This window comes from Sphaeramia orbicularis, chromosome 6 (genome assembly GCF_902148855.1).
Source record: "Sphaeramia orbicularis chromosome 6, fSphaOr1.1, whole genome shotgun sequence".
NCBI lineage: Eukaryota > Metazoa > Chordata > Actinopteri > Kurtiformes > Apogonidae > Sphaeramia > Sphaeramia orbicularis.
Genome location: NC_043962.1, coordinates 9001892 through 9027415, shown reverse-complemented (window position 1 = coordinate 9027415; position 25524 = coordinate 9001892). Strand labels below are relative to the sequence as shown.

The window sequence follows — 25524 nt, the reverse complement described above, 5'->3', positions numbered from 1 at the left end:
GAAGCAATCAATCCAAAGTGGTGTGTGGTGGTGGTGGTGGTGGTGGGGGGGTGAGTGAGGAGTAAGGTGTGTGTGTGTGTGTGTGTGGGGGGGGGGGGGGCATTGTTAGCACTGAGGTGGAACAACTCATCCCAGGTGCTGAGCTGACAGTAATAGAAAGACATATGAGGGGAGGGAGGGGGGGAGGGGCTGCACACCACAATGTTACAAACGGTTCCAAGTGAAATACAGATTACTCTCATTTAAGGATCGTCGTCAACACAGTAGCGTATAAGTCGAGTACACAAAATACACCCATTATTAAGCGACAAAGCAAAAACAAAAAAAAACAAAAACATTACAACATAAGTAGATGAGGGTGAGACAGCTTTGGAGAGTATGATTGATGGATAAAGCATCTTTAAAAAGAACCCCTGACTGGAAACGTTATCTACTTATGGTAATAGCTGCATACAAAGAACTATCAACAACAGTGACGCAAATTTGCCGTGTTTAGCCACCAGAAATGCAACAACTTTGAGTCTTCCACAAATACATTCACGGTGTGAGAATAAAGCTTTGAATTTGTGTGTATTCAGGCCCTATGATTTTTTTTTGAGTACTGCACGGTGTTTCTTGGTGAGTGCAATCCCTGACTTCAACTTTCTTAGGATTCGGTAAAAAACACAGATTGTTTCCAGACCTCAAATCTTAGTCTAACAAACAAACAAACAACTTTGGGGTTTTGTGATGTGAAAATAGGAGCTGATCCCCCCTCTTTTCTTTTTTTTTTTTTTGTTGTTTTTGATTTTTTTCAAAAGAAGGAACTAGTCTCTTGTCTTCAAATTCCCATATCAATCGGTCAGCCACTTGTTTTTTAAGAAGAAGGCACTAGTTGTACAGTACGAAGAATTGCAAAATACAGTCCGATAACGGAAAAAAAGCTTCAGAGTAAAAACTAGAAAAAAAACAAAACAAAAACAACGATACATCAACGACACACCGGTTACAGAATCAAAGAGTGAACCCAGCCTATGTTTCGTTTAGATGAAATACTGATGCTAAATGCACACGCACAAAAAAAAAAAACACACACACACACGCACACCAAAAAGCAACAGAATAAAAAAAAAAGAGAAAACTTCCATTACAGCAGTTTACAATCACTTCAAAACAACAAAGCCAATATACAGAGGCACTAGCATATAGGAATAGCATTCAATATACTTTATGATCAAAATAAAAACCCACTTCTATTGTATCTAGTCATGAGAACTACAATACAAAAGAGAGAATGCAGGCTAGAATGAGATTAATCCTCTAAATTCACAGCTACGAAGTGGCAGATAATCAGTACATAGCAGCGTATTATCTATACATTCCAAATACAATTTTTGCCAAACATAGCTCAGAAAAATAAAAACCTCAACCTCAGTTTCTTTTTTTTTTGTTTTAAAATAGAGATCTCACAATATATTCCGATGCTGATAATAATAACTGCAACAGTTTGCTGGAGGTGAATAGGAGAAATAGTATCGACCATGCTTCAGAACTGATTAAAACAAACAGTCTTTGGTGCTGATTGGAGTAAAATACCAGCTGAGAGAACAACAGGTAAAGACACAGCTTTCTAGTACTACGCACTGGAAATCAAAAAAACACCAAAAAATAAAGAAAAAAAAAACAAGGCTATGCATCCACCCTGAAGGAATGTATCAAAACTGACAACAGGCTTTAATACATATAGACAAAAAAGGTTTGTCTCACACCAATATTCGAAACGATTACAACTCTAATACTCAAGAGCCCAGCAATGATACTGTAAGCCGATAGGTTATTTTAAACACTGAAAAGCATTTAAAAGTAAAAACATACTTTTTTTAAAACTCTAAGCCACTCCCAAAAATGTTAATCTGAAACATAAAATGCATTAATGCAGGTCTAGCCTAACCTAAATGCAAAATAATAATAAAAACACAGCAACCCAGAGGCTATCTAGATTGTATTGCAGTTACAGTAAACAGTGACAATACTGTTATGAATTAAGTACTATAGTGAATAGAAATCGATTATCAAAATATCAAATCACTCTTTATGTACATAAAAAGCTCTTTCAGTCAAAGCCCTAAATGTGCAGCCTCTAGCTAAAGTAAATCCATACTCGGCGTTCGAAAGCAAACCGAAGAACATTTGCTAGATATCCAAACACACCCGCGAGGATCTGATATACGCCCGTCGTATTCGAGTCTGAGGGTTAAGTGCTGCAAGCCCGTTTACATGTACAATCTACAATGATGCTCCTGAAGTCATCTGAAAAGGTTTTAAGGCACTAGGAGACGGCAGCAGCGAAAAAGGTTTGCCCGAAAACAAAGACAGGAGCAGGTAAATAGTCCTGGTTTTAATACAGACCGGGGAGGGGGGAGGGGGGAGGGGGAGGGGTGTGGGGGGGATGGCTTTAACAAACAGATCTGACCGGCTAGCAAGTGCTACAAGGCAACGGAGATAATAAAGGGGGAAAGAGGGGGAAGGCTGAGCGGCCCGACAGCAACGACGACAAAATATTTTCCAACTTCAAATTAGATCTCTGAACACACACGACAAGCGGCAGGAGGAGGTAACATGCAGAGCGTACGTTCGGAATTTAAAATTACTCGTAACCATCGTACGTGAATTCATTTTGTCTGTTAAAGCTCTGCCTTTTGTCTTTTAGGGATGCACCGATTCTGAAATTCTGTGCCGATACTTTTGTTTTTCTTTCTGTTGTAATTCATTCCCCTTTTTGAACCAGGGAAATAAAAAACTCATTAAAAAAAAACAAGCGAAGTGCTAAAGCAATTTTTCAACCTTTAACCACATTCTTTTTTTATAAGAGCAAGGATTCAAATCATACAAATTCATGTAAAAAACCTTATACAACATCATCCACTCCTGTTGGTGATAGTCAGCTTATTTGTCAATTAGCCAGTGAATCAGTGCATCTCTAATTTATTTATTTTTTTAAACCATTTACCGTTTCCTCCTTTCGCTGGTATTTCACAAAAGCCTCTCAGAGCTTAAAGCTGCTCTGATGATCAAACAAGCTCATGACCCTTTAAACCCCAGATTACAGATGCTGTGAGTTCCACAGCATTTTCTTCAGTATCATTACTCCTGCATTTCATTCTCTGTCCTCTATTATACATCCATTCTTCTTGGATTTTCCTCGTCTTCATCATCACAAATGTCCGATATGCGGTCTGCTGCTGGCTCTGCCCGCCCAGGTGGCGGCCCCCGTCCATTTGCCGTTGCCCCTCCTCATCAGAAGGTACTGCTGCGGCCCTGTGCGGCTCCTCAGATGTAGGAAAACTGCGGGTGGTGGCTGAGCTTCGTGGGGCTCAGGGGGAAGCCGGTGTAAGCGGCCGGGGAAGCCATGTAAGGGTGAGGGGCAGGAGGGGCCGGCGGAGCGGGGAAAGGGGGCTTGAACTGGTGGGGGTGGGGGTAGCCGGGCTGGTGGTGCGGGTGGATGGTCGGGGAAGGGAGGAGCCTGTGCGGGTGTCCGGGGTGGTGGTGGGTGCTGATGCCCAGGGTCACCTGATGAACTAAAGCGCCTCCCTGCGGGTGCGAGAGCCCGTAGCTGTGCTGGAGGAGAGGGGGAGCGGGAGGAGGAGGAGGAGGAGGGCGAGACGGCAGGATGGGGTGGGGGTGGTGGGCGGCGGTGAGGGGCCCACTGGGAGGGTAGGACAGCAGGGTGTGCGTGGCGGCGGAGCTGTGGGTGGGGCTGCTGTGCTGGAGGTGTGTGAAGGTGTGTGTGTGGACAGTCGGGGGGATAAAGGCGTGTGGGCGCAGTGGCCCATAGTTGCCGTTCCACTCTTTGTTGCTGTGGTTTGAAGCGTACGGCTGCACCTGAGAACAAAGAACAAGAGCACATTCAGGCAGGAAACACAGGGAAAAAAGCAAAGGATGTCAAACATACGGACCGTGGGCCAAAACCAGTCCTGCAAGGAGTTCAATCCAACCCGCAGAATGAATTAGCAAAATGCAAAAATGACACAGAAGATACCGACGGGTAAGGATGGCACTGAGTCTAGATCACCTGTTTGGATCAGAAAGTTAAATACTATATTTGTCATTTCCAAATGTCTGTCTAAATGTTTTGTGCATTTGATCCACTGCTATCTCCAAGTTCTAATACTCATGTGAATAAGGAAGAGGATTCGGGCCACTGGGGGGAAAAAAAAACAAAACAAAACAAAAAAACTTAAGGTCCAATATATTTTTTTCTATTATTATTCTGAGAAAAAAAGTCTGAAATCTAACTTTCATCTTGGAATTCTGACTGTTTTAAAATTTGTTATTATTGTTTTGAGAAAAAAGTCAGAATTCTGAGAAAAAAACCCTCTGAATTCTGAGGGGAAAAAAGTCTGAATTCTGACTATTTTTTCTAACTTTTTCTCAGAATAATAATAGGAAAATAAATTGGACTTTAATTTTAATTTTTTTTCCAGTGGCCCTGATCCTCTTCTGTATAAATTTCATATAAATTCAGGCATAATATTGTTAAAATTTAACTTTCCACTTTAGATCACACTGGTCTGTATGAGGTCCCTGAACTATAATAAATTTGACACCACTGATTGTTAATATCTCAGTGTAATTTTTGCATTTCACAAATTCATCCTAAGGGCTGGATTGAACCCTGTAGCGGGCCAGTTTTGGGCCACAGGCCACAAGTTTAACACCCGTGCATTAAGTCGTCTGCTACACATTCTACTTTTTCTCCTCATCCGTCTTAAAATATATATCAACAATTCCTGATATTTTGTGAAATAAGACATTTTTTGTGGTGCATTTTTCAGCAGCAGCATCCAGCCATGTTCATTTGTATAAGTGGGACCAACAATAACACAATATGACTACCCGCCTTTACAAATAAACCAAACTGCCTTGGTAACTAAGTACCAGAATAGCTTCGTGAGTTGAACATCTGTCTTGTTCAAGCAGCTCCCACTACGTTGCCCTTGGGTTTAAAACTTTTCGCATACAGTCTTTGTTACTACACTTCTTTTCACTGCCCACACATAATTTTGCAGGCTTTGGGTCAGCTCATTAAAATACCCTTTTCTCATGCCACTAAGCAACACAGCCCACATTATGTTTCAACCAACAGACTTTTCAAGGAGAAAACTTTCAGCAGGGAAAACAAAAAAAAAAAGAGAGAATTCTACTGAATAAACTGGAGGACGAGTCAAAGAGAGAAGAGTATCAGAACTGACCTGTCCAAAGCCCAGAGGGTGCTGCTGCCCTGACACCTTTTGCTGCCGGGACAGGAGGGGGCCGGATGGGAGGAGGGGGGGGACGGACGAGGGGGTGCTCTGCTGTCCTGCGAGGCTGCAGCGCCCTTTGGACCGGGACCAGGACTCGGACACTGAAACAGAGGGAAGATGAAAACGTGAGCTGGGCTCTGACGTACTGTGGAAAATAGATGACATCTTCAGTCCACACGACCTGCACGACGTCAAAGAGTGAAACAAAGCAGAAGATTGCAAAGGACAAACACATGCACACAAGGGGAAACAACACAGAGCACTTTGGTGTAGTTTAGAACATGGTCCTTAGTGCACCTTAAATCCATGTGCTGCATCTGAACATACCTTAAGAGCCAATACAGGTTTGAGATGCATTGATTTACGAGTACTTACTAAGCTACTTATGCCATCATACTAAGGAATATTAAATGTTCTGCTCCCACTGTGTGGAACAACTTATAGAAGGAGATTAAACTGAAGGAACTGGTCTCTTTAAAGACATTCAAAGCAATTTTAAATGAATGGGAAAAGGATAAATCTGGATGTAGAGGTTTTTGTAATTCATAGAATCATGTTCTGCTTTGAGATGTCTTTAAAGAACATTGTTGATATACTTTTGGCACCTTTTAAAATAATGGTGGTTGTTTTATATGTATGTTCTTATTTTAGTGTTTGGTTTTAGAACTGACTTTCATTGTGTTTTATGTATATTTTTAGTGTGGATGTATGGATGTGATTTCTATTTAATATTATTAATTTTTTTTTGTTATTTATTATTAATAGAACAAAATAGTGTCATTATATTATCTTTGAGGAACTTCATTATTTTTGCTAAATCCAACTGCCATTTTTTTCTAATACTGGATCACAATATTTGTTTGGAGATTTTATGCAATAGAATTAAACTCAATCTTGGTTTAGACCAAAAACTGAGGACAGGTTTAATTTTAACCACAGGTTAATGCAACATAATTTATAGTTAAACTAAAATGTACCCCTGTTGGAGTGACCTGGCACAGGGATTCTAAAAGGAAGCCTGCTTTAAAGATACTATGGGAGGTTCTACAATAAGATGGCTGCATCCTCAGTTAAAGGAACAATACTGAAAAACGTGGACATGTCTGACCCAATTTCAACACCACTAGATCAGCGACACACAAAGTACCAGTGATGCAGGTATTCCCTCTGGATTACAGATGCAGGACAATGTGTGATTTTACAGCAGGACTGTGACCCGAGTAAACAAAAGAAAATGACCTCCTTCGCATCGAATATCTGAGTTAATGGTGGAGATGGTGACAGTTTTGCATTTTACGGCCACAATGTAAGTATAATTTTGCCTGCCATTAAGAAAGCATCAAATGCATCTTGCTCATAAAACGGCGTAAAACCACCATTCCATAAAACACAGCACCATAAAACTCCGACAATAAAATCCAAAGAGTAAAAGAACAGAAAAATGTTCAGACTGGTTGGCACTCAGAAAAGGGCAGTTGAGGAGCAGAGTTGAAGCCTGGAGTCTGATCTAAATCAGTTTATATTAACTTCTCTTGTTTTCATGGGGAAAAAAAACACTATGGAGAAAACAACTGATAGCACATCAGACACTTCAGGCCAACTTTGCAGCAAGAACCAGCAGAGAAAACACAGCCTGATATCAGATGAAATGCATCCACCTTTCCTCCTTTACTTACCGTAGATGGGATGAAATTTAAGATGAAGTAAAAAAAAAAAAAAAAAAATCCCTCATCTTCCTCATTAATAACTATTTTGTTTGTCAGTGATACATGAATTACTTGGACTTCAGTTCCAAATGAACAGCTAAAAGACTAATGGTTAATTATTCCATTAGAGAACTTCTGGCAGTACTTCATGGATTTACTGGAAAACAATAAGATTTACTGAATTCTCCAGTTTACTTATCCTAATAAATACAATTTCCTTTGTCCTAACATATCTGGACCACTTTCTTACAATGCTCTAGAGATCTTCTTCTTTTAGAAGGAAAGATGATTCTTAAACATTACAACTAGTAAGGATGCATTTTGTTTAGACCAAATCTAACAGTGCATGAAAACTTACAGCCCTCATATAATTTAGAGAGAGGGAGAGAAAAAAAGCTCTCCTTCAACTTTAGTTGTTTCAGTGCAACCTTCAACCAATCAAACGCACGCATACGCACTTTCCTGGTGTATTACTTTATAATATGAATGCTGTATTACTACGACTACTACTACTTTGCTTACATGTGTTGAGAAAAAGATAAATCAGGCCAATATCATCAAAATAGAGGACTTTAATTTGCTAAAGTTGACTTTGTGTTATATGAGTAAAAATATACAAAGCATAGCTCATCTGTTTTCTATAAGGTAATTGTCTGGCTTCTAAAGATATATTTAGTGATGTGTCATGGAAATTGACCCCCTCCACCCAGTACTGACACTGAGCTTTAAAGCACTGGTCAGATTTGGTCTGAACACGGCCTTAGACTGCAGCACGGCTGGTTCTCTGCTGGTGTCTCTGATCACCTGTTTAAGCCTCTATGTGCCACTAGGGGGCGGTAAGCCCCTACTGCTTCCATATGACCTGCAAAGCAAAACAGCGCCAAAGCACAGGTGACTGACCACAGGACAAGTAGCGTAAGGAGGGCACATTAATGGGAAAACCATATTCACAGTGTCAACACAATAAAATACCACATATAGAATTAAACACATAAAGCCTGTAAGTGTCTACATTCAATAGAACTCCAAATCATGGACACTGAGGAGGTTACTCCTGAGCTCCATCATGTGTAGGTGCCTATTTGAGAAGTAAACTGTGCCACTGACCCATTCTCTGGATCCGCTCCTCTGTCCCTCGAGTGTTGTTGTTGTTCTGCACTCTCATTGGTGGAACCACCATTGTCCGCACACCGCGGGGACTCCTGCCCTGCACTGCAGGGGTAGGCAGTGGTGCTACCATGGCAGCCAAAGGTGGGCGGTTGTTGTGGTTACTGTTGTCGAGGTAACGGTAAGGGCTGTTGCCGCGCGGGGAAGTTGATGTGTCTGATGTGGGGGATCCTTCCACTGTGTCGCAGCCGCTCTCATGGCCGTCATCTTCAGACATGCTGAACACAGACAAGCAGAGGCATGTAGGAGTGTTTTTCAACGCGTCCGTTTTCGAGAACGTGAGCTCAAAAAACTCAAGTTATTTTCTAGGTGTGTCTACCTGTTGGGTCTCTTGCATGGGGAGACAGACGGGCTGGACTGAAGGGAGTTGGAGGCGAAAGAGCTGGTGCTCAGGCTGCTGTCGGGGCTGCTGAGGGAACACACTCTCTCCATGGACACAGTGGTGTTTCTGCACGCCTCACACACACACTCCTCTTTACACCTACACAAAAACAAACACAGTTTAGAGTTTTCTGAAGCTCGTAAAATGTCAAGCAACTTGCAGAATTAGAGATTTGTCTTAAAATCCTCCACAATTTCTCTTTCTTTATTCTTTTAATTGTTCTTTTGGCATCAGGTTCTCATTTGCCTGAGAGAAGTTAACATAGCAACAGTATATATAAAGTTATAATAAGTTACGTAACTCTACTCAGTCATATAAAAGCACACACAACCAACTGCAGTTAAAAGTAGACATGCGATAGTTGTGAAATTCTGGGCAGACACCAATGTTTAAAATAACCAAGGCAGCCTTCACCAATACCAACGCTTATGGTCTGTTTGTTTACTTTGTTTTTATGTTCTTCATTCCTCTTTTGTGTCTGGGGAACAGAAATCTTCATGATAAAAAAAGCTTGTTTGACCTGGATGAACTCTGAGCACAAGTTCGATCATTTGTCATCTTATTTGGTGGTGTGCCACTGGCAGGCAACAGTCTAATGATGTTTGGCCTCATCAACGGGTGCATCCCCAAATAAAACAGATGGAGTATTAATGGAAGTGGAAGCCAGTACAGTTTCTAAGTTGAATGAGTGTCTCTAAAGGCTCTCTGTATTGCAGACTGTTCTGATAATAAGACGTATGGTACCAGAAACCGAAACCAGAAATACCAAGAACTTTAAGGCCTATCTCATTTATGACCTGGTGTCTCAATGAGAAGCTCTTAATTCAACTGAAGACGTTTAATATCTTGGCAGCTTAGATAGCGACGCCTTACAGATCAAGACGCAAGTATGTTGATGCCCTCTAATTGTCCTTGATTTCCAGCCAATCTTTTCATATTCAGAGTGGTGAGAGTAATAACTGTCTGTAGTAATGAATGGCAGTGTGCTGTGGTAGATGATGGCGCCCAGGGCTTTAAGGGCGGTGGCAGCATCATGATCATACAGGTTATTTCCATAATCCAATGTGAATAGTATAGTCCATTGTATCTTTTTTTTTTTTTTTTTAACTTTCCCAGGAACAGCAGGGTCTGTTGCTGCATAAAACTCTACTGTGGATTTTCAATTTGTGAGCCAGTTGCTTGTACATTGCTTTCTAACCAGATTCCCAGAACAAGCTTTAAATTCACCTTTTTCCTTTTATTTTATTCCTTAACTGGGCAAAATTCTGTCTGTGCAGAGAATGGCATTGTCAAGATTTTTTCATATTCATCTGCTAAAGACAGTTTCTTTGTGCACGTCAAAATCTAAATCTATCTACACCTAAATCTACTAGAACAGACCTCATGATATACAAAATATTCTGCTACTTGTTATTCTTGCACTGTTTACGTATGTTTCATGTCCACCCTGTTACATTTGCACTACCCACACTGTTCACACTAACACGTTTACATTGTTTACACTACTACATTTGTACATTTTATACCACCATAAATTTTTAAATCTCAGCCTTTCATATAGTATATCTCCATTTTGTACATACTTTTATTGCACACTTAATATTTTTACACTTTTGTAAAGACGTCTGTGTCTTGTTGTATTGCTACGTAGATGCAAGTTCACTGTTGCTGGCAGAGACCTCCTGCAATTTTGTTGTAATGACGATAGAGCCTATTCTATTCTATTCTAGAAATAATCATGATCTAGTATGGAACTTTTGGAGTGCAGCATGGAGTGGTGAGGCTTTCAATGCCCCTACAGTGATAAATGACTGTTAAGTAAAGAAGAAAAACATCTAGTGTCTGGCCAAACATCTGAAATCCACAATATCTAATATTCATATTTTATTTTTTGGTTATGAGTCTGGAAAATATCTTTATGGACTATTTTAATAGTGAAGGCAAAAAACTGTTTATTGTTGAGCTATAGAAGGAGATGGGCTTTAACTAACTTTAACTTCATTCCCACCTCTGTCAGACTGTCCTGTTTGTGTCTCATCTGTACTGTCTGACATTTTGCAATTCCACTCAGTTGTAAATAATGTATATAGCCATTCAAGTTTTGTTATTATTACTATTATTATTTCATATTGTTGGTCTTTTACACCATCTTAATGCGTGCACATTTTTTCCTGCAGTTTATTCTGTTTATCTATCATTTAATTATCATTAAGCGAGCAAAAGTAATGTATTATGTTGTAGAAATGTAAGATGGGGTGGGCTTTAATAAGTTTTCTTCTTCCCACTCCTTTTTGAGCAATGCATATTGAATTTATTTTGTTATTACTAGTGTTCATGGCAACTGCTGTTTTGTCTTGATCATCTTTACTTATTAATGTATTTGCTCTGATATTAGTTCCTTGAACACATAAAAATCTTTAATTTTTTCTTCTGCTCAAAACAAATGAATGAATGAAAAAATCTAATCTAATCATTTTCAAAGTGTTTTTCCCTTTGACTCGAATGCACTCACTCGTTCAGACGGCACCTCTGAGGGTCTCCATCGCCCTCATCTTCTGCGTCGGTCAGGTCGCTGCGTATGCTGATCACACTGGGAGCGGGGCTGGGGGTGTCGCCCATCAGAACGGCCACATCTCTCTGCTGTTGACCGTCCATCTGTCTGTTTGGCACCGCCTCTTTGAAGCAGCTCACTTCTTCCTCTGCGTCGTCTCCCTCCTCCGTGTTTCGAACGCCCAGTTGCCTCGTCTCCTCCACAGGGACGTCCCTCTGAGGCTGCTCCCTTCCTGCCACCATCTGACTAACGACGTCGGTGATTTTGGGGGTCCGACACACTGATATGTGGACGTTGCTGGGGTGGGACAGGTTTCTTTGAACGGAGAAAGTCACCAAAACAGATGATGTTATATAAAGAATGGCTGTGCAATTTCAAATAATACTAATAAAGTTTATATAGCACTTCTTGTAGAAAGATTTCACAAAGCACTTTACAATAAAATCAGAAGTAAAATACAGAGGCAAAAAACACGCAGGTACATACACAGACATAAAAATATAAAAGCAGATGGTTATAAACACCCCCCCCCCCCCCAACTAAAAGCCTGTCTAAACAAGACGGTCTGCAGGTGCTTTTTAAAAAGACTCAATTGAGTTTCAAGTGTCAGTGGCAATGAGTTCTAAAGTCTGAGGACCACTGCTTGAAATTCTTGCACTTTATTCTGTTGCTGTACAGAAAAACATTATGATGTAAAAACCTCATGATGTAAAAACCTCACCTGTTGTGACTGTGTCTGTTCCTTTTATTGGCTGGTTGAGGCCACACAACATGAGCTATTCCAATGTTTATTGGCTGATGGGCTGAGAGGGCTGGCATCTGATTGGTCAGTAAAGTTTGTTGCAGCACTGAACTGTAATGGCTGCTGTGGGGACGCACTTTCCTGTAAATATATATATTAAAAAAAAGATGAGCATGTACAGGGTTTTGGAGGATGGTTTGAAGACATTTATATGAATGTAATGCAATGTTTTATATCCATACTAGCAAAAAAGTGAGAAGGATGAGATGGAGAACTGAGGTCTGTCCATTTGAATGATTCTTAATGCGTGTATTACTATACATGGCTGCTGTTTAAAGATTAATACAACCAAGAAGATGTTGAGTAAATCTGAACTCCTTCTTCTGCTGTGCATTTCAAGTTGAGATGTGAAGATGTGATCATGATGCCTGAGTCACACCACGATTAAATTCAGAAATGGCCACCCTTCTACTGACTCGAGCGGTGTCTTGCACAATAACTGACAGGTTTCCGATTCACTTTTAACAGGATTTAACTGAACACTAAATGTGCAGTTCTCAAGCCAGATCTCATTGGACTTATGCTGTATATTTGTTAATTCAAGGGGTAGATTTTTTGTTGGTTTTTTTGGATACAGAGATATAAACAGACAGACGAGCTGTGCATGCGACTACATATTTTAGGCTGCAGAATTTGTGCTAATGCATACTCATTCTATGTTGCTTTTGTTTTATATTTTGGTACAACATGATCAATATATTTTTTCATATTAACATTTAACAAGACTGAAGTTATTGTAAGTTTAGAAAAGTGACATTACTTTCATGTTCCATGTGATTTTAAAGACATTTTTTTGGCCTACAATTATTGAAATAGAATAGAATAGAATAGAATAGAATAGAATAAAATAGATCTTTATTGTCATTGTCACAGGAACAATGAAAATCAGTTTAGCAGCTCAGTTCAATTTAGCAGCAAAACACTTAGTGGAAAAGGGACTGTATAAGAATTTTTTTTTTTTTTTAAATTAAAAAATATCACAGAGTATTAAGAAAAATTAGGACTGTGCAAAGGCTTCAGAATAAAATATTAATACACATGTGCTACTAAAGTACTACTAGAACTGTATACATAAATGTAGGCTTTTTGTAGAAACCCTGTATATCATCTATGTCAGCAGGAAATTGGGTTTCTGTTTTAACTGGGGTGGGGAATTTCCAAGCCTTTAACTTGAAGTGACTCACCCCCAGTCGCTGATCCTCTGTGGGCCGGCTGTGGTGTCGCTGGTGAGGGTGGACGGGGGTGGTGGAGGAGGGTGAGAGGGTGGAGGACCCACTGGTGTAATCTGCTGCCAGGCTGCTGGGACCAGTAGCTGCTGCCCTCGGCCAGACCAGGCCTGCTGCAAACAGGAAGCACAGGGACAGTGTGAGCTGAGAATCTCACTCAGGGACACAACAGAAAAAAATAACAGGGGCTGGGATGTAGGTGCTTTGACTGAAGAGGATCTGCTTTTACTACATAGTCAAGTTGATTCTAACCTGCTGTAATGCCTTCTTTATTTCCTACATTGATATTATTTATCTCATTTCTTTCACAGCTGAAAATTCAACGGCACCTTTTTCAGGTACATCACAAAAATTAGGCCATTCCGTAGACCAACTCCATTCTTGTTATCTTTTATTTTTTAAAATTATTTATGCCTGATGAGTGTCATACCTACTAATACTATTGCTTTTATTTCTTTATTTATTTATTTAATCTCACATTGGGATGCGTTACCCGGGACTTTGTAGGGCGGGGGGAGGGATGGGGCGTGTATTGTATATATGTAGTGGAAAATCCAAAAGTATTGCTTTTTCTTGTATGACTGTCTTTTTTTTTTTTTTTTTTGCCTTGATTCCAATAAAAACGTCGAAAAAGAAAAAAAAAATAGGCCCTTCCATGTGGTCATTTTATATAAACATGTGGTCACTGAATGTATATGCAGTGGGTTACGACATTTTCATCATAGTGTGTCTTACCTGAGCTATTACCCCAGGCCTCACTGGTAGAGGCTGTATGGGAGGAGCCTGAGTTACCATGGGAACAGAATACCCTGCTGGTTGGTTAAGGTTCCCTGAAGAAAAAAATAACAATACAGGGTTGTGTTGGTTATGACATAAAGCTTGGCTGCACTATCAAATATTACATGCAAGTACTTGAACAAAACAGTGAAGCTAGTTCAATTAAAAATAAATAAATGAATGAACGTTTATGCTGGTTTCAACGAGTTACAGATCATTTTTAAGAACATTCTGAATGTAAGTGAAGATCTCTTTTGCATGTGTACTAGGGAGAAAAGTATTAAGGAATCATTTACAAAAGTAAATTAATCTATATTCTTTATGTGTTTTTTTCCCTGAACCAGGTCTCATTAAACTTTCTCAGACGATAAATGAATCTAATATTAATAGAAACAATGTTAGTTTGAACAATAGCTGCTTCTGTTTTAATATGTCAAGGTTCAACATTAGCTCACACACACCACAACACAGCTCAGTTAAAGAAAGACTGTAGTTAATGCACCTTAACAATCCAATATCTTCCTTAAGGACTTCCACATTGTATTTAATACAGGCATTTCTAACACATAACTTCTGATTATTGGATCTTAAAAGTAAATTAATCTATATTCATTATGTGTTTTTTTTTTCCCCTGAACCAGGTCTCAAACTTTCACAGACAATAAATGAATCTAATATTAATAGAAACAATGTTAGTTTGAACAATAGCTGCTTCTGTTTTAATAAGTCAAGGTTCAACATTAGCTCACACACAACACCACAACACAGCTCAGTTAAAGAAAGACTGTAGTTAATGCACCTTAACAATCCAATATCTTCCTTAAGGACTTCCACATTGTATTTAAGACAGACATTTCAAACACGTAACTTCCGATTATTGGATTTTAAACTTTTAAAATCCTGTAAAATCCTACAAAAGAGCTTTTTCCTAATACATTGTAATATAAATGTTTTGTACCTTGCATGGTGGGAGGACAAAGAAGGAGGGCAGGCGGGAACGAGTCACTGCACCCAAACTGGCCATTAGCAGTTGTTAGAGCTATTCCAGGATGCAACACTGAAGGTGCAGACTGGGTTATAGCCTACGTCGGGAAAGACAAGAGAGGATTAGAGAAAGAAAGTCATGAAGGAGAACAAGGTCAAAGAGGAAAGAGACATCATGGCACTTAACACAATGTGAACTATAAATAGGTAAAACCAAGTGAGATTAACATAAAACTATGTGTAGATGTTATGTCATGTTATGTTATGTTACGTTATGTTATGGCTATAGACAACCTGAAGAGGGCAACATCAGGTCAACAGTACAGAAATGTGGACAGACACATTACATAACACAAGATTAGACATATTTAAACACTACTCATGTAATTTATGTTCTATGTCTGTCAAAAGAGACAACGTGCCCTGACATAATCTTTAATACATAATGTAGCCACTACGCTGCTAGATGGAGGGAAAGGGAAGTTAAAGCTAAAAATAATCAGTCCTTGCATTAATAGATATATACAAAATGTAGTAAGTCTACAGCAAAGGAACAAAATAAGTAGTATAGTAAGGTCAAGGGGTAATACTTAGAAAGAAAAGCCTCAGAATTGACAGGATATAAGCAGTAAATTACCAAAAACAACACAAAGATATTATGAATTTAATATATACTGTAATTCTATTTAATTCAGCTTTTCCATATTAATCATAATAACGTTATAGTATGGAGGACAGAAGTATTTGAGTCATATGTGTATATGTTTAACTACTGTACTCATACATTATTCATTCAGCACTGTTAACAGTAAAAATGTTCAGTTCCCTTTTAAATGTATTCAATATTTAAGACAAGATCTAATCTTTCCTTTGCAGTGGAGATGAAATAAGAAGAATGTTAATGCCTACACTTTTGATAAGAGTCATAGCCAAACATGTCTGGATACGAGTGCAATGTATAGGGAAGTTCAGGGTTTTCATGACCATTACAAGGCCTGATAGCAGCAAATGTTTTACACAGCATTTTAATGTGATGGTAAAGATAAACCCTGCTGAGATCTCACTACCAATCTGGAGAGAAAAGACACAATTTTAATCCAAATATGTTGTGTCTTTATTCTTCTTTTTAGTTTTTAGTAACATGTAACAATAACAACATACATAAAACTGCATGTAAGCCCTTCACATGCCTAAGGAAAACTAGGAAATCATGTACCGTAATGTCAGAACTAAACCTTTCCCTCTTTATTTCCCTCTAGGTTAATAAAAGTCACATTTTTCTTTTTTTCATGTTTTGTAGCAAACTTGTGACCTTAGAATTTCAGAGATGTTTTAGCAGTTTGTGACTTGGAATGTACAACTTTAAACTGAATTCTTTTATCACGTTACCTCCGATGCTCCTAATGTACTGTTGTGTATGTTTTATTCTAGTTGTGAACTCACCTGAGTGTGGACTGGTATATTACTGTAGCCTAAATGAAGGCCGGAGGAGGCAGTGGGGGCAACTGGAGGTCTGGAGAAATGAATGGTGTTCTGGTTCAGAGCATCAAAAACTGCATTACTGGGCCGACTGTGGCACATGTCCATGATACGGAAAGATGACTGCACACTGGAAGAGAATGGGAGAGTTTAGAGTTAGCAATGTAGTCACCAACGACGCATTTAATTTGTATCTCTATGGTACATATTATAGTATCAGGGTTCGTACACATTTTTCAAGGTCAAATTCAAGCACTTTTCCAGCACTTTTAACAGTCATTTTCAAATTTTTCCCACACAGTACCTTATTGCTGAGGTAAAATACATATCTACAAGAATACATTTACTCAGGATTATATTGTATTATGCTATAAACATCTAAAACTATGTTTCACAATAGCAAAAAGTTTAGAAATTACAGCAGAACATAAAGTTTTATTCAAAAAAAGGGAAGCCGCTTTGTGTTTTTCAGACACACTTGCACCGAGCCAAAGATTAAGACAAAAATGTAACTGGAGTCGACCTGAGAACACCTGCTAATTTTCTTTTTTGACACAAAATTTTGTTTTTCAAATGTATCACCTATCTGTTAATAGGTTTGACTATAATTGGAAGCATTTTCAAGCACTTAACCCATAAAGACCCAGCTCTTTGGTGGCAGTTTGCAAATTAATTTTTCTCTATATTTATCCTTTCTTAAGTGACTTATCACTGTTTACTGTAACATTATCCTCTTTAACTTGCATTTTTTCAATTAAAATACAGTATTTTTCTAAATTTAAATCACTGATTATGTAGAGCGAATTCAAAGGTTATTATATCAAAAACAGAGAAAACTGAAGAAAACGTGACTTTTTCAGCAAAATCTATCATTAACTGAAAATAAACCCAGTGCGTCCATCCACTGTCATTGATCCAACTCCATGGGTTTTACGGGTGAATCAATGTTGTAGAAGATGACAGTGTTTCCACGGTAACTACGGAGCCTCTGAACATCCAAACGATGACCATGACAAGATGACAAACTGCATTTTACACCAATTATTAACATGGATTGATAGGATTAGTGGATCAACAGGTAATCAGTCCAGCTCATTAGACGGTTTTGGTTGACAATTAATGTTTGGGGCTTTATGGGTTAAAGTAAAATTCAAGCATTTTCAGATGCTGAAAACACAACATCGAAGTTCAAGCATTTTCAAGGATTTCAAGCACCCGTACAAACTCTGTAGTATGACAAATACTAGCAAAAAAAGCAAACATGTACGCTGACACATGGTGTGTTGGTGTCAGTTGTCACAGCCTTACTGGTTACTGTGTGGGTAGTCCAGCAGATGAGTCATGGTGAGGAAGGGGTGATTGAGCACAGTGGAGGGAACGGTCCGGTCCTCAGCATCGATCAGCAGCATACTCTTCAGTAGAGAGACAAACTCCCGCCTGTCGGCCTTTTCTGCCTGCATGTCGCTGTTGTCAGGACTCAGCACCAGGTTCACCTAGAGACAGAGCAGCACAAATGAAAGCCGCACATGCATTTTAATTCAACACGTGTTCATCTTACTTATCGGACTCATTTTTCACTTTGGCTGGACTCACGTGTGCGATGTCGTCCAAACAGCTAAAGATGTACTTTCTGGCCTCTTTGGATTTCAGTCCGGTCTCCTTCTCGTGCTCTTCTGTCGTCTGGAGATAGAAAATATGTCAATGTTGGCTACACAGCAGTATGTACACACATTTATGATTCATGAGATTTATTTCAGTTTGTGTGCAAGTGCCCAGAAAAAGCTACCATGGAGTCTTGTATAAACCATGAATTATGAAAAGTCTAGGGTTACAGATGAGGCAAACTGGGAGACTTGGGGAGTTTGGCACATTATTGGCCGGGAAGACAAAAATATTAAACTCACAGCCAAGGCGTGAATGAATAATGGATCCAATGTACACACTTTGAGTATGCGTAAATAGAAAAGCGCTGAATAAATCTAATCCGTCATTATTAGGATATATTTTGTAAGCAGCCCAGCAGGCAGTCTAAACACAGCTTTAATGTTTTCCCAAGTATGTGCTGGCTTTGTCCTGTTTTGAAAAGCATGTACACCTGTTTCCTGTTGCAAGTTTTAGATGATCAGTTGACACAAAGATGTATACTTTGTGTTCTCTTGCTTAATAACTAGCTTCTGTATGCGGGTCTTTGCACAATGCTTTTTAGAACAATTAACTGACAGATGATGTATTAGTATTTTTTTTTTTATTCTACAGAAGTAATGCTAACAAAACATCATTTGATAATTGTTGTACAAATAATTATAATTTGAGATTTAATTGCTTTTCTCCTGTTTTATTTCACAAGTATAAGTCTAACAATAGTTTACACATATAAAAAAAGTCACCTATGAAGAAGAACCATATATTGGCACAGGTAAGCTGATCAGACAAAAATTAAATTTCTGTGAAAATGCTAAGTTGATTAAAGAAAACACCAGTAATAACACATACTGAGTAAAGCTTCACATCTCTACATAAAGAGTCAGATCTTAAACAATGAAAAAAAGATGTGCAAACAGTGACAGAAATGTGACAATATCTGTTGGTTTCATCCAGATATTTTAATGGAGACCACTTCAAATAATTACATTAGGTCATCATGTGGTAACTGTGACAGGCTTACATAGAACATTAAGCAGCAAAAAAAGCAAATTTTTTGATAAAGTACAGATTTTTCTGTGCTTTTGTGCTACAGATAAAAGGTATCTACCAATTCCGTTCAGCAGAATGGACGTGGTTTCCACCCTGTATTATATAGTAAAGGACACAAAATTATAAAGACAGCAATTATGCTAAAAGGACAGTTGGGATGGTATTAGCTAAAGTTATCATATAATTCAAATACAGAGGCACAGTTTGCAGTCTTTACCTGCACTGCACAAAGTATATAAGTTCTGAACATGACAAATATTTGCATCACCACAAGTATATGAGTGAATTTGGTGCAAGATATTTGCATGCAAGTAGTTTGCATTTTCTTGTTGTTTATTTCGCGTGTTCTCGGTATGTGAAGGCCTAAAATAAAGAGCATTTGTGTGGATTTGTTTCCTTTGTGGGGAGGTACCTTTAGTCTCCATGAGGCATAAGGTGAGTCTGACTCCTTGGAAAAGAAGCGAGTCGTCTTGGTCCCCTTGTTGAGTAATTGCTCACCGGGCAGGCCCTGAGTCTGAGAGATGTACCGGATCTGGGAGGTAGGAGGGACGAGGAAACAGGATGGCAGAAACAGGAAAGGAAAGGGGGAAAGGAGAACAGGAACGAATTAGGCAAGACATTGTGGCGGGACAAGGCAGTTTAAGAAACCGTGGGAAAATATTTTTTAAAAAAGAGAAGGAGACAGAAAAAGACAATGATTTACAACACAAGATAATCAAATTTAACTGAATTAGATTTTTCTCAAGTAGTAAAAGTACTGGATTAATTTCTACTAATGTACTCAGACCATAATCAATTTGAGCTTTACGTCAGCAGCTCATTAGACGGGAGGTAATTTAGTAAAATCCTGCATGATTGCAGTACTGATGTGGAAGGTACATTCTTAGATGTAGGTTATGGCATCACTGTGGGTCACATTGGGCAATAAAGATGTTAAAAAGTTGACAAATTGTACTTCTCACATGAGTTTTTTTTTTATTTTTATTGATCTATTAGTTTAGTTTAAAAAAGAAAACACACGACAATTTTGCAGGCTGAAGTTGTTGAACTACATGTAATTATTTTTAACCTTGCAAAATGTTTCTTTTTTTAATTGACTGTCATGGTAATAGTGTCAGGTATGACTTTTTTTTGTACTACATGTCTGTGAAAAAGTTCAAATAAAACAGAAGTTTGCAAATTGCCTAAAACAAATAATGAAACTCCTTTAGTGAGGCTTTAACGCAGTCGGTGCTATACAACAATAAATCTAAAAATATCAACATGAAGAGCTATCGAGGACTATTACATAAGAGATTTTAAAAACATGTGGCAGATACATTAAGTCCATAACATAAACCTATGTCGGGTTCCACATGTTGGATTGCATCCAGTGGGTCGTATAGAGGCTGCTTGTTATCCAATACAGGACTTTACGATGCTGCACTTCAACCTTTACTGCTCTGCCAAAGCTCGTACAACTGACACTCGACAGGTTCAAGGAAAATGCAGCATGTACTTTTTCTTTTTTTTTTTCTCCCCTGAACTCTATATATTTCCGGTGACAACCGTGCTGAAATGGTCAACATGTACGGTAGCTCTTGAACTTGCACTTTAACAGTCGAACTACAGAATGTGTCATGGATTTCACAGAAAACTTTCCAACCAAGCACAGTCACATCAGTGAATCATTCCAGCAAAATGCTAGATTTAGGGCAGTGACTGTATAAGATGAGTTTTGACGTTTGTAGATCAAGTGAACAAATCTATCTCTAAAGGTTAATCTTTTAGACAAACTCTCTCCGTTTATGTATCTGGCCTGTCTGTAAGTGCCTTTGCATCTTTAAATAAATACTGTGGGTATTTTTATCATAGATATGAGGCACTTTTCAACCTTGTGCTGTAAAAGATGTCCTATAAATAAATTAACATTAGTAATTATTAAATTTTTTTTTGCATGTGCATCCGGACACACACCTACATGTGCCTGTTGTCACCTTCAGGTTTCTGAATGTGTGTAATTTGGCTCTAAAGTCTCAGTGCTCTGCTGCTGTTTTTGTTTGTTTTTCTTCACTTGTTTGCTATTGGTTATTTTGATTTTGGACTATTCTGTTATTCTGTCCTGTTTTCGCCTGTTTGTTTCCGTTTCAGACTCAGTGTCAGTGTTTGTTTGTGTATAACCCCCGTCCTGTTCTCCCATCAGGTAACCGACACACAACAGTAAAATCCAACCAATCTAAGGTTCAAAATCCTCTTGGATCAAAACTGTCAAGCAAGACATGGCACTCAGTCCACTCATACTCGAGGCCAAATTGCTGAACAGGACAGGTTTAAAGAAAAAAAAAAAAAACATTAGTAATTATCAGTGTTCGTACACATTTTCTAAGTTCAAATTCAAGTACTTTTCAAGCACTTTTAAGGGTAATTTAAAATGTTTCCAAAGCAGCACTTTATCGCTGGGATAAAATGCATATCTACAGGAATACATACACTCATAATTATTTTTTTCACTTTTTATCACAATGATGTAAGTTGTATTATGCTATAACCAACTAAAAGTATGTTTTATAACAGCAAAAAGTTTAGAAATTAAAGGGGAGCACTTAGCATTCTTAAGACACACTCGCACTGAGACAAAGATTAAGGGTGTATTCGGACCTACTTCGTTTAGTCTGTTAAAAACATTTCCCCGGAAAGTCCAGACTTTTTTTTTGGTATGAATACAAACATGCGAACTCTGACTTGAACCAAACAAACGGTGGTCTTGGTCTGTTTCCAAACAGACTCTGGGCTGGTTCACTTTTGGTGTGAATACCAAACAAACTAAGGAACCATGCACTTTTTTGTGCTTGATGAACCACCACGGCCGTGTGGCATTGTGGGCAATCAACAAAACTGGAAGTAGCCAAGCTGCATGGGTAGCCAGAGCTAATAGCAGCTGCTGTCTGTATAAGGAGATTGAATGTCTCATTGACATTTGGTCCTACTGCACATAGGCCGTCCATGTTTGTTTCCATCAACACCCACTGTTTCTGATTCACCCCACCCCCGACTTTTCTGTTCAGTGCCAGCCCAGTTCATCACGTGTGCTTCTGTTCACAAATTTTGGTCCACTAGAGAAAACTGCAATGAGAATCCGATCCGACCCAAACGAAAAAATAAAATCCACATTCAATCTGACCCAAATAAACGGACCAAAGGAATTTCCAGATGTGAATACACCCTTAGATCAAAAAAATGACCTGGAATCGACCTGAGACCACATGGTAATTTTCTTTTTTGACATAATGCTTTATTGTTCAAAATGTATCACCTCTGTAAGTAGCTTTGGCTTGAGTTAATACTAAAAATAAATAAATAAATCACAGAGTTACAATTGCAGGCACGTTCAAGCACTTAAACTTAAATTCAAGCACTTTAAAACCTCAAAAACACATTAAAAGTCATGCATTTTCAAGGATTTCAAGCACCTGCACAACCCATGAATTATTAATAAATATGAGCAGGAGTTGGCTGCAGTTGCATGTTTTAGCCCACATTTGCAAACATGCCTCTGATCAAACTAACTCACATCAGGAGCGACTTCAGCTGCGTCTGTAGCCAAAAGCATTAATTTCTCCTGTTTTGTTGATTAATTTCTTTTGTTTTGTTATTCTGTCTGTCTTCCAGTCTGAAAATGTTTTTAAAAATCCTAAGGCGATGTCTCCAGTGCTGTGTGATTAGCGAGTTATAAAACATATTTTGGTTTACTCCTAGTGCATTTACAAGATAAGAGCCGACTTCACCCGAAACTCCTCCGCCCAGTCTTCAAAATACCAAGATATTCTGGAACAATTTCCTGACCAATGGGAAATGCTAAAATGATACAGACTGAGCGTGTGTGTGTGTGTGTGTGTGAGCGCATGTATGCACGTGCACTACAGCCCAGAACAAACACACTGACAGGCCAGAGGGCACTGGACTAAGAACCTGCTGATGGTGCACTGAACGGCCACCACTGTACATGTCTACCATCAGGCTTATGTTTATAAATACATTTTGCTGTGTAGAGTGGAACTGCGACGAGCCTTGGCATAGTGCAGCATGCTTTTGGGGGCTCGCTGTGCGTGTGTGTGTCCTGGCATGGCCCACTGGTACAACAGAGTCAGGGATCAGCGAAGCCCTATCAGTCACCATATCTGACTGATGAAGGCCAAAAATAACCTCAAAAGACACACACACACACACATATTTATCATGGTCTCCCCAAACAGGCTTCGATTTTCCAAAACGAATAGAGAAGAGCATTTGGTGCGGGCATGTGCTAGGACAGGGGGCTTTGTGAAACACTAGAGCATTACAACACCTTATTTGGACCAAATGTCTGAGATCACAAGAGAAATTTCTCAACTTGCGATAAAAGGGCAATAATCATTTCTTCTCCCATAATTAAAGCCAAAGACACTGTTGCACCAGCTTTCTTTCAACACTTCTGAATCCATTTCTACATTGTGAGAACAGAAGTCACTATTCAATATGTTCTGTCATAGTCCATGTTTGACAATTATGCACAAAATAAAAACATGCAATAAGATGGGTTGAGTGTCAAATTCTGCTGTTGTGGTAATTAATGTGACTTTAGTGGAAAAATTAACATTACTTTGTCAGAAGCTGTTGTTATCCCCAGCCATCTGAGTCTCATTCAGACACAAAAAGAAAACTTGAGACAGGAAGTAGCTATTATCACCTTTTCCACCACAAGAACTTTTATCATTTACTTGGTATTTTGAAAAGCATTCCCTATGAAATTATTCGGGAAAAAAAAAAATCCCAGGGCTCCAAACTTTCCCTGAAAAAAGTACCTAGCAGGGGGGTAGGACTTTTCAGATTCATGAGAATTTTTCAGGGGTGGGGCCACACTGATTAATGGAACACACTTGAAACAAGACCAATAAGAATATGGTTAAAGCACCAGATTCATTTTTAGTATTGATAAAATCTTAATGATACTCATCCCTAATTAGGGCTGTATTTGGTCAATCATGCAGATATCTATCCATCTATCTATCTGGTTTTCAGGACAATGCACAGATAACTCTTCTTGAAATTTGTATTTTTTCCTCTCAAACATGTAGACAAACTAGAAAAACACAAACTGTGGTGACTTTCATTTTGCATGTTTTACACAGTAACTCTCCTGGCTCAAATCTATAACATCACAGCACAAACAGTGTTTATTTTTTACCCATATCTGCATTTATATCACCTTACATCCTCTTAAGTCTGGCCCTTTACATTGCAGCCTTTCATAAAATTAAGACAATTCTATAGTTGTGAAACGTTATTAAAATTGTATATTTATGATGGCCTGAGGTAATGTTAGTGGACAGTTGTGGCTAAAGGGAACACCATCAGAGTAATGTCAATTTTAGTCCCACTTTTACACTATGTTGACAAAAACCCAGCTCAGTCTTGAGCTCTGTACACCAGGTAAACTGGTCAAAGTCTTTCAGTCTCTGATACCTGACGTTACAGGACAGCTTAGGATTACTAACACAAACATCAGTGTCCTTATTGTACTTCCTGTCTTCTCAATTTACATTGGTTGAAGATACATTACAACACTGTTGTCTCAAGGATTTAGCCTGGTTTTCAGATGACTTGGGTGCTGTTTGGCTTGTGACATTTTGTAGAACACTTTGGTGCATAGATGTTGAGTCTGGAAGTCCTCCAAGAAAATGTTGTCGTACCCTGTAGCTTCATTTTGGACTCTTTTTAATCACTGAATGTGTACAAAAACTTAGAAGAGCATCAAAGACATCCAGACAGCTATAAAACACATTTTGTTGATGTAAACTGGGGGCCCGTAAGTCACTGGCTCTGGAAAAAGTGATTTTAATTAGTTTTGATGCCCTCCACATTTGTTTTCCCTGGTGCCTCTAAGCCTTGTAATTCTAGATGACTACTCACAATAAATCTTTGCACGTCTCGGAGAATTGCAATCTGCTTCTTAAGTATCAAAATCACAATGCTCAATCTTTTTTACACCACTAAAATCCATACACTGTATATAAAAAAAAAAGTGCAAGCCTGGTTCTGATGTCTACTGAGTTTTCTACAGTCAAACATAAGTAATCCTGTGCTCGGCTGTGAATGTGATGTGGGCCTTTTCCCATGCTCCCTCTCCCTTTCCAGGGGACTCCATTTAGAGTCCCAGTTGCGTAGTTTAGACCACACAACCCTGTGGGAAGATAATCACACATTGCCAAGAACAATTTCCTGATTCACTCAGGCCAGATTAGTATTAGGTGGATTTCATGCTGGATTTGCTGGACCTCAGTCGTACGGCAAGGGAGAGATCAGGCAGCAACAACAAATACAGGTTGGACTATATAATGCATGCACTGTTGAGTTTCTGGCTAGTGGGAAAACTGAGACCTGAGAATTAAAAGCATCAAAAATATAAATTCGGGAGTAACTGAAAAATATTTCTTCTGGTTTATTTTGTCTGTCTCT

General features: G+C 38.8%; 1 protein-coding gene across 2 annotated transcripts in view; it reads right to left on the bottom strand.

The window, feature by feature from the left end:
- Positions 1-3182: 3182 nt before the first annotated feature.
- LOC115420697 (homeodomain-interacting protein kinase 3-like) overlaps positions 3183-25524 on the bottom strand; it is a 38801-nt gene continuing 16459 nt past the window's right edge. The window contains exons 6-18 of one of the 2 annotated variants that reach the window (XM_030136146.1): positions 19463-19582; positions 17950-18036; positions 17665-17849; positions 16321-16486; positions 14852-14975; positions 13852-13946; positions 13075-13229; positions 11810-11971; positions 11050-11403; positions 8475-8636; positions 8096-8373; positions 5232-5383; positions 3183-3861 (exon numbers count right to left, since the gene is read on the bottom strand). In XM_030136146.1, the coding sequence (XP_029992006.1) occupies positions 3310-3861; positions 5232-5383; positions 8096-8373; positions 8475-8636; positions 11050-11403; positions 11810-11971; positions 13075-13229; positions 13852-13946; positions 14852-14975; positions 16321-16486; positions 17665-17849; positions 17950-18036; positions 19463-19582 (2592 nt within the window). In that variant the 3' untranslated portion in view covers positions 3183-3309. The remainder of the gene's footprint in view (positions 3862-5231; positions 5384-8095; positions 8374-8474; positions 8637-11049; positions 11404-11809; positions 11972-13074; positions 13230-13851; positions 13947-14851; positions 14976-16320; positions 16487-17664; positions 17850-17949; positions 18037-19462; positions 19583-25524) is intronic. The other variant, XM_030136147.1, reaches the window with a different exon arrangement.